The sequence below is a fragment of the Paralichthys olivaceus genome, chromosome 12 (assembly GCF_024713975.1).
Source record: "Paralichthys olivaceus isolate ysfri-2021 chromosome 12, ASM2471397v2, whole genome shotgun sequence".
Lineage (NCBI taxonomy): Eukaryota > Metazoa > Chordata > Actinopteri > Pleuronectiformes > Paralichthyidae > Paralichthys > Paralichthys olivaceus.
In genome coordinates this window covers 24,066,423-24,076,370 of record NC_091104.1, presented here as the reverse complement: position 1 = coordinate 24,076,370, position 9,948 = coordinate 24,066,423, and the positions used below count along the sequence as shown (strand labels likewise).

Below are 9,948 nucleotides of genomic sequence, written 5' to 3'. Positions count from 1 at the left end.
AGCAGCGAGTCACGGTGCACTGCTCTAAGAGATCCGACTAAAACAGTGGTGTCAAACTCAATCACAGAGAAAATTAAAAACTGTTTATTTATTAAACAGGATAAACAGGATATTGGATAATGTGCAAAATGAAAACATATTTAGGTCGGCTACATTCTTCTTTTGTTCTTCATTTCTTTTCTTTTCTTTATTTATTTTAGCCAGTTCATTAATGTTTGGGGTTAGGTTCTTTGCTGTGGAAACCCTCAAGATGCAGTGAAGGTGTGCATCACTGAGACGACTCCTGCCTGGGTTTTTGTTCATCTTCATCACAGAGAAAAGCGTGTGGGTGAACAGACAGCAGCACACAGGCACTGGGATCTCTTGAAGACTACACATTACAACCCTTGTCTCCAGTTGGATATGGAAAAATTTGATGAAATAATGGATTAAGTGTGGTTACCAGTGGTGTGGAGATTTTAATGCTCATAATCCTTTATGGGGCAGCAAATGTAAAGACACAAATGGCTCACTTCTAGGAGATGTTTTAGATAAGCATTTACCGTCCATGAAACCTGTCGATAAAATAACCATGCCTCGAACTGATGAAATCAAATTGACAAGATTAAGGCTTGGTCATTGCGGACTAGCAAGTGGGATGGTGCTTGTGAGAAAACACAGAGATGGTAACTGTGACAACTGTGGAGTCCTGGAGTCTGTCCAACATATTTTGATGTATTGTTCACTCTATGTCAAAGAAAGGAGAAAGCTATTGATAGAAATAGGCAAATTGGGTATTGCAACCTTTTCTATAAAAACACTGCTTGGAGATTGGATGTACAAGAAGGAGAGAGAAGTCTTGCATTTCCTTAACACTACAAACTTATATCGCAAGATATAAACTGAGGACATAAACTGCAGTGATGGTTCTGTACCTGTGGGAGGCAGCAATGCACTAAATGGTGCCTAGTCTGCCGGAGAGAGAACAGAAGAAGACGACCACTATCTGACCAATCAAAATCCAGCAAGTCAGAAATCAGGAAGTCCTCGCACACGGATCAGACCGGAGACACCAGTCATTGAGGATTTTCACCAATATTTACAGGTAAAACATTTGTTATCGAACATTACACATGTCAGACAGTGACAGAGAAACAGCTACTGGGATTCGACCTAACGTCGTTCAGTATATTGTCATTAACTCATTTAATATACTGTCAGTGTTACTCTCAGACCAAACTGTATTTAAAATATCATCAGTTTAACACAGTAGCAAACTAGACCTCAGTATATTTTACTGAACAACTGTTGTTTAATTCGGCGTAAATGATCCAGCAGTAATGATATCCGTTATCTTGAAATGCCAACTTGTCATTTGCTAGCCTTCTGGTGTGTTTCTAGAATTACTGGAATGCATTGCCGAGAGGAGCCCGTAAACGCACCAATCCCTTTTTCTGTTGTTTATTATCAAATGAGCTTTTATACACACACACACACACACACACCAAAAACCATTACAATGACACATTCATACATGAAAAAGAAAAAAATCTAACAAACCAGGCACCATCAGTTCAATTAATTTGTGTGTGTATTTAAATATTTAAATGGAAAAGATGTAGCTACAGCAAGCAATAATTATATTGCTTGCTTTAGCTATATCTGAAAATAAGTTTTGTTTGGGATGTCCAGGTTGAGAGGATATATATTTTGCAAAGTGAGTGAGTACTGTTTAAATACCATTTCCTTTCCTGAGATAAAATATTATTTGAATATCAAAGTGTTTTTGGTAAAAAGGAGTGTTCCACTGAAAGTCAAAGCAAAAAATCTGTTAAATTGTCCTATGAATTTTCCCAGGAAGAGTTCATAGCTGTACAATTCTAAAACATATGGAGAAATATTGCTTTTCTCTCTGAGAGGAGGAACTATTTAACCAATAAAGGAGGGCAAATACAATGTCTAATCATTGTCTTTGAAAGTAATATTAGCTGCAGTAGGGGAGTTCACTTTGTTGTACAGGTGTACCCACACTTTATCACTAAAAACACTATTGGTTGGTTTATTTTCAAGGGGAACAAGCATAACAGACAGTCAGTTATCAACATAAAGTCCACAGAGGGCAAGCCTTGTCAGTCGCACCTCAGTTCAAAAGTCAGTTTCACACATTAGTGTAACTTGGTCTCACTTTGTAACCCTGACAAACGCATCACCTGTGGACACTGCTGACAAACTGCAGTTGTTACTAAAGGCTGCTGTATAAGAATGTGTTCATACATAATTACAACAGCACCTCTTTATTAGATCTGATAAAATGTATTCACCATGTAGGTGATGATTGAAGCTCCTTAACAGTGCATTAACATGTGACTTTTAAAGTTAACTGATCAGATGTCCATTGGCTTTCAGATTTTTCCCTTCTTTGTATTCAAGCTGATGAGATGGAAAACATGGTGACAGACAGCAGGGATCAACCACAGACCGACTTCCTCTACTGCTGTGGAGCTAACACGGAGGTCCTTAAATTTGGCTCCCGTCAGTTACATTCTGGACACAAACTCCTATTTCTTGTTATTCCAGGTGAGTCAGACTAATATTTAGTGATAATGATCATATAATTAGCCTCATTGTGACCAGTTGTGTTATGCTTCGTTTTGGAACTGGACCTGAAAGCAGACACAGAAAGGGATTGGTTTGTGAGTGAAACAAGAGTCTCCTTTATAAAGCGCTGATGCAGGCAGTTAGCAAGCTGGTGGCGGGTTGAGACAGAGCAGGTTATCCTGTGAGCTGAGATAGGCAGGCAGGTTGGCTTTGGCGATCCTGGGGCGTAGAAGGAAAAAGGGAGCAATAGAAGATGGTACTGGGAACATACATACATACATACAACATAATAGCTTTCTCTAGAAAAAGTTTAAATCGGCCGATTGACACGATTTTTGTGTAAGGCTTCGCATGAGGTGATTGAGACCAGGTGTGGAACTCATGCCAGGGCTGCCACGGTCACACTCACACATGCACACACAGGGGAGGAGGAGAATAGGAGGGGAGCAGAGAGAAAAAGGGAAAACAGGAGAGGAGCGGCCTGAGCTGTGACAAGTTGTTTGCTAACTCTTTAAGCAACCTGTCATTCATCCATTATGCCATAACACTACTTGTAAAAGTGCCTTGCAGTTGAGTGATGTACATATAATAGGTAAACAAAAAAAATACTGACAAGGAAATACCATAAATAATTATAGAGATAAGAGTAGATATAGAGTATGATTTGATTAGCTTTGAAAATGTGTCTGACAGAGTTACTGTCATTGATAAATTTGAACTATTGGTCTTGAAGGTGCACTTTTCTATTTTCATTTTTAAAACCAGATTATCATATATCTAAGAATGAAAATGTTAGAATTACATGAATGTGTCCGCTCTGTCATATTTTTGTGTAATGCTGCATCACTGAGCACCTGCAGCTTCATAAGAGAGATCCAGAGGCGTGTGTTAGTAACAACATGTAGCTGTTACCAGTTCCCATTGAGAATGAAGTTGAAAAAAGGTTTAAATAAGCCACATGTTTTTGCTGTCCTTTGTTAAAAGAGCAGCTCCTCTTAAATTGATTATTGCTTAAGAATCTTATTTGTAATGGATTTTGGAGGTTTTTGAAAATAAAGGTGAGAGTGACAGTTTGAACGAAATGTAACAACATGACGCTGACGACCAGTAACATTTATACTTGAAAACCTTGCCAGCAGCAAGGTCTTGTCTTAAAGGTACAGTTTGTGATATCTAGTGTTGAAACTGCATGTTGCTGAACACCCCTCACCTCACCTTCCCCTTCCAAACATGAAAAATAACTTATAGAAGCCTTCAGTTGTCATAAAAACTCAAAAGGTGTTTAGTTTGTCCAGTCTGGACTAATGTAAAAAACATGGCGGCCTCCGTAGAGAGGGTCCCCTCGACGTAAATATAAAGTATTTAAATGAAATTCATACAATTTAGATGAAACAAACTAATGAAAACATCATGAGGACTATTCTACATTAAATCTTTGACAATAGTTCCCTTTGACCTAAATCTTACACACTGGACCTTTAAGGTCTTGACCTTCTATGTAAACTGCCTTGACATAATGTATATTATGATTTGGCGCTATACAAATAAAATAGAATTGAACACTTTTTGTAGATGTTTCCCACTGCCTTAACTAAACATTTCTTGTGCATTGTAAGAGTATCTTGAGGAATTAATCACATCTTTCACAGTGTAACACCATTTACTCACAATGACTCTTTATATTGCAACAAATCAAGTGTAAAATATACAGTTATGTTTTCCTCTTCCATACAGGAAATCCTGGCATCGTGGGCTACTACAGAACCTTCATGCTAACACTTCATAGCATGTTTGGGTACCACCACCCAGTGTGGGCTGTAAGTCATGCAGGTCACTGTGTACCTCCAGACTCCATGGACATGGTAGAAGGTATTGATTCCTTTCAAGTTTGCGCACTGATCTAAACAATTATATTTGATGAAAAGAGGGAGAGAGAGGAAGAGAGAGGGTGGGAGAGGTATTAAGGAGTCATTTGTTGGAGTTGTATCTGATGTAATGGCTGAGCAGCTGAGGCAGGGTATACAGGTCCTGTTTATTTCCTGTATTTAATATGCCACCCAGACTCCAAACATGATATATAAGCTGCTTTCAGACATGCACCGGACACCGGATAATCTATTTACATTTCCAGCTGAGCTGTATGTGAGAGCGCAAATGTTCAGGTGAGAGACCCCAGACTTTCTTTGAAGTTTCTCCTGCCAGTCCCCTAGTGAACACGTTGATAATGTTGGAATGAGCCCATGTGAGAAAACAGCAGGAGATTATCCAGAGGATTGACCACAAGAGAGGGAGCACATTGATGACGTTTCTAACACTAGGCAGATGCAATACTGAAAAACACAAAAATAATCTCAGGTTGAAAAGAGGAGCCATACGTGTAGCAGACACAGACAAAGATATGAACTTGAAAAAAAAAAAGAGATTCCAGAGCTTTTGGTGATAAGGGTTGACACTGGTGAGCAAAAAACACGCGATCTGTACAGCAGAATTAATATGTAAAGTCCTGTCTACTGCATGCTGGGCCACCCCTCGCCTGAATGCTCCAGAGACTTTTGAGTTGTAGTAAAAACATCTGAGCAGAGAATCTCCTGCTGCGTTTGTCATGTGTGAAAGACAAACTCCGGGCCCCATTGAGCAGAAATTCTCCAGAGTTCATGTCTGAAAACAGCTGTCGAGAGAAATGTATCACTCTGAATTCCTCTTTTACAGGTGAATCTCTGGACTCTTAACAAATAACTTATGATTCTTTGAAAGTATATGTACTTCAACACTGATATGCACTAATTGTACGAGAAGTGGGTGGTGGGTTGAGGGATATATACAACACATGCTTATACCTTGTCTTTGTTTTGAACAGATGCCTCCTTGGCAGCAGAGCGGGATGTGTTTGGTCTGAATGGACAAATTGAACACAAGCTGGACTTCCTCAGGAAACATGTTCCTAGAGAGACCAGCTTGGTCCTAGTTGGGCACTCCATCGGCTGCTACATTATTCTAGAAATGATGAAGAGAGACCCTGAACTCAAGGTTAATCACTGTTCATCACCAAGTCCGTCTAATGATGCTTCTGAAACATCCATCTGTCTTAAAAGGAAGAAAATTAAATTACATCAAAACTCCCTTTTTCTATTCAGGGAGTTTCCATTATTTACAAGTTCTGGTCTCAAAGTGACTCTTTCACCACCAACAATTGTCCCTCTTTTATTTGATACAGGTTCTGAAGGCTGTCATGCTGTTTCCAACCATTGAGCGCATGGTTCAGACCCCTCAGGGGAAGGTCATGACCCCTGTACTGTGTCACATGCGCTATGTGGCCTACCTGCCTCTCTTCCTGCTCTCTCTGCTGCCTGACAGTGTGAAAGGCAGCCTGATCAAACTGGTGTTTGGTGGCATTTGCTCTCTGGACCTCAGTGTAGTCGACCCGACTATAGGTCTTCTCAGTGGTGACTGTGCAGGTTGGTTAAGCTTTGATGTTCCCCTTTTATTTGTTCTATCTTAATGTTTTTGTCAAAGTGTGTGTGTGCATTAATAAGTCAAAAGTCAAGGTAAAGAAAAAAATAAGGTTGGAAAGACCCATTTTGCAGGATACCTATGCAAATAATTGAAAAACAATCTGAAGCTTATATTGATCAGAAAAATATTCCCCATCATATTATGTCACGTGATTAGTGACATCATGAAGAGGTCAGACGTTTGCGTAATGCCTTGTTTAAAATAATGCATTTTATTAGGTATCTTTGCATCTTATAGTACGATAGACAATTTTATAGATCAAAAAATCATTCATGGTCATATGGTAGGAATGATGTCATCGTCACATCACTTCTGCAACCATTTTATCATCCCTGCAGGAGTAAAACACTACAGACTAACAATGCTGTGGTTCTGCAGTGGCAGTTCTGGTTTTGACTTCATGTCATTCTTTTAGGTTTAACATTATTGTCGATTATGTAATGATGAAAATAACACATGGATAAAAACAATGACACAAAAACATATACATACATACCCTTTTCGAGGCAAACCATTTTTGTTGCTCTTAACGGGACTTCAATTTATTCTGTCCAAAGGACATACTTGCTGAAGAACAGTGGCTTGACAACAGCGGACGTGGCCACAGGAACATGCTTTCAACTGCCAATTGACAGCTAACAAACCTCTAAAATTCCATATTCTGAATTTCAGGCCTTAAGTATGTGATAATATTATCTGCAGGTCTTTAAGGGATAGTTCACCAAAAAATAAACCTTCACTCATAATCAAATATCTACTATGCTGATGGAGGGGTGGGCGAAGTGTTTGAGTCCACAATACACTTTGGGAGTTTCAGGGGTAAACAGTGTTTCAGCCAAAGTTATATATATATATATATATATTATATGAATATCTGGGCTTGTGGAAAGTTGGATGACACCACTCAAGCAGCACTGTTTACCCCTGAGCCTCCCAAAGTGTTTTGTGGACTCAAACACTTCACCCACCCCTCCATCAGCATGTGTTTCAGGGCTTTTTCGGAAACTTGGATGACACCACATGAGCAGTATGGAGGCATGTTATATTGTTTCTGTTTTTTACCCCCTCCATCAGCATGGTGGAGACTAGATAATAAGTGAATACAATTGTTTTGGGTGAACTATCCCTTTAATTATGGTAATATTCACTGCTTTTGTTAAATTATGTAATATCTAATGCCTCTGTGTGTTCTTTTCTCAATGATACAGATATTAGCACACTGTATTAAAACTTTGAACAAGACCAACATGGAACTCACAGTCTACAAACACCCAGTTATATTGATCTTGGTACACTTGGCTTGGAGAAAAGACAATGGATACATGCTGTGTCTGTCAGTAGTTTGTGAAAAATGTGGAGTCTCAAGGGTTATTCTATTGTAGGCTACTTCACCTTATCTTCAATTATAGGAAAGTCTATATAAATCTGGGACTCATATTGCTTCATACTTGATTTAAGTCTTAAATTTCATACATTTTGCCTCTGGAGCTCCCTGAGCACACTGACAGTGAGGACTCCTCATCATTTAACTGAATTTGTATACAGTATCTTACAGCTTGCTTGCAAAGACAGTTGTATAATGTTGTAAATTTTAAGTTATTTTATCATAACATGCAATAACACATTTCTGTTTAGTTTTCCTTGTTTCACATCATACCCCCAGGTCTCTTGTTGAAACTGTTGAACATCTTTGAATATGTCTGTTAATCATGACATTAATAACCTGAATCAAAGCAACAACTAAACTAACTTAATTATCTTTCTTTTGCAGCCAATGCTATGTACATGGGTGGTCAGGAAATGAAGAAAGTTCTGGAAAGAGACAACATAACCATCAAGAAAAATCTTGAAAAGGTAAGAAAAGAAACATGATTAACATCAGTTAATGGTTCAGTGTTGCATAGTAAACAACATATCTGTTGTATTTTCAGCTTATATTTTACTATGGAACCACAGACCACTGGTGCCCTGTGCAGTATTATCTCGACATCAAGCAGGACTTCCCACATGGAGATATCAGACTGTGTGAAAAAGGGTTCCGCCATGCCTTCGTCCTGGATGCAGGAAGAGAAGTCGCCAAAATGGTGGCAGAATGGATCCGTGGAGATTTAAGGACTTGAGTGCTTTACTTTTTTCACATGCTCATGGAGATTAAGATACTTAATTCAGTGGCAAGGATGGGTTTTTTTAAATAATAGAGATGATTTAATGACTGAATATACATAGATATTTCATTCTGGGAAGATATCAAATATTCACTTTAATATATATTATATTTGTATAGGCCTAATAATGTAATTTGATTTGGAATTGGATGGAAAAAATAAACTCAAATCTGACAGCTGATTTAAAGTGGTGGCTTTGTGTAGAACTCTTTATGACAGAAACCATACAAAAATGTATTGTACTAACACATTTATTAAGAACAGTATTGTGTTGTATTGATATCAGCCTCCAAAGATAAAATAAGAAACCACCAAAGACAAAACTGTAGAATTTCTCATGTTGCTACAAGGTTAGTATGAATAGATGTTTGCATATGTTGCCATTTTGCACTTGTTTTAATTGTAAGGTGCTTTTGTTTTATTGTTACATATACAATATTATATACAATTGAAAGCATGCATTCCAATGCATGGTAACTGGAAACACATAAAATGATGAAGTTCATCATACATGCCTTTTATTTTTCACCTGTTGTATTGTCCATTGGCTGATGTCTATTGTTGACACAGTGCTGTGGAACATGAGAGCTGATTCCAACTCCAATGAAATGTCAATTTAGCCAACAGGGTGATGTTTTCACCCCTGTCTGTTTTATCTGTCAGCAGGATTGGGCTCTGAGCCAGGGAAGAAACCCGTTCCATTTCAGTGAAATTCCAGGACATCAAATCACTTCCCTTAACATTACAACATACGGTATTGTTTACATTTTCGTTTATTTCTCAGGAAATAATAATATATGGATCTATATGTGAAAAACAGATCTGTTCATTGATCTATGAGTTTGTAATCTGGAGCTCACAGACCTGTAGTATTGTAACTGATGGGATTTAGCTGTAGGTGCCAACTGTAGGGTTTTAAGCACACATTGTACATAAGGTCTCACTTGTGCATATGATAATGTAGTGTACTAGTTTACGTACTCATTTAGAATTTAAGCTCTTGCTTTGTTATCCATAATAAAGAAAGTAAAGACATTGCAATTGTGTGACCTATGGCTAACCTATTTATATGTATGTAAATATTTTCCATGTTATTTGTCATGTTCACAAACTGTCAACCTTTATTGAGACAATGAGTTAAATACAATAAAGTGGAATCCTTAATACATGAGATGAGTGTGCATCCACTATTGCCAGTTGAACAGAAAAGGAAAATTGATTAATCAATATAAAATGACGTAATTCTTCTTATGTTACAAGATATGCATGCATTTAAAGTTGAATTTAACCTTTTAATTATTTATTTTTTACTAAATGTCTGTGTACCAGTCTAATCAACCATCATTTGTGCTACTGGCATCCACATTTATGGTTATTAGACCGTCATCTTCTTAACCAAGGTGTAGTCGGAAGAGTAGAGAATGCATGTAGCCATACCGCAACTCATCACAACCCATCTATTGCACCATTGATGCAGATCCCATATGGTTTGAGTTTCTCATATGATTCTATGTGCAATAAAAACAATGTACAAGCATGACTCTAAGATGAATGTAACATATTGACACCAGCAGCTACTGCACCAAGTACAACATAAAGAAAGCCACATGAGAGCCCAAAAAATGGCCGAGACTTATTCCTCTGCAGTGACTGTGACTGCTGCTAAAGGCTTGAGCAAGGTGAGCAGGACAAT

The 9,948-nt window shown here is 38.1% G+C and overlaps 1 protein-coding gene across 2 annotated transcripts; it reads left to right on the top strand.

Annotated features, from left to right (window-relative positions):
• Nucleotides 1-952: 952 nt before the first annotated feature.
• Nucleotides 953-9,426, top strand: ldah (lipid droplet associated hydrolase). Of its 2 annotated transcripts, none has more exons than XM_020108921.2 (7): nt 953-1,084; nt 2,410-2,556; nt 4,312-4,446; nt 5,435-5,604; nt 5,792-6,032; nt 7,862-7,944; nt 8,022-9,426. In XM_020108921.2, the coding sequence occupies exons 2-7, from the start codon at nt 2,418-2,420 to the stop codon at nt 8,208-8,210; spliced, it is 957 nt and encodes a 318-aa protein (XP_019964480.2). In that variant the 5' UTR covers nt 953-1,084; nt 2,410-2,417; the 3' UTR covers nt 8,211-9,426. The 2 variants fall into 2 exon arrangements, with proteins under 2 accessions (XP_019964480.2, XP_019964479.2); XM_020108920.2 differs by having other exon boundaries at nt 971-1,084; nt 2,386-2,556.
• The last annotated feature ends 522 nt before the right edge of the window (nt 9,427-9,948 follow it).

Coding starts and splice junctions, on each gene's coding strand:
- ldah (XM_020108921.2), top strand. CDS start 2,418: ATGGAAAACATGGTGACAGACAGCAGGGATCAACCACAGACCGACTTC. Junction 4,447..5,434: donor CTCCATGGACATGGTAGAAG/GTATTGATTCCT, acceptor TGTTTTGAACAG/ATGCCTCCTTGGCAGCAGAG. Junction 6,033..7,861: donor TCTCAGTGGTGACTGTGCAG/GTTGGTTAAGCT, acceptor TTTCTTTTGCAG/CCAATGCTATGTACATGGGT.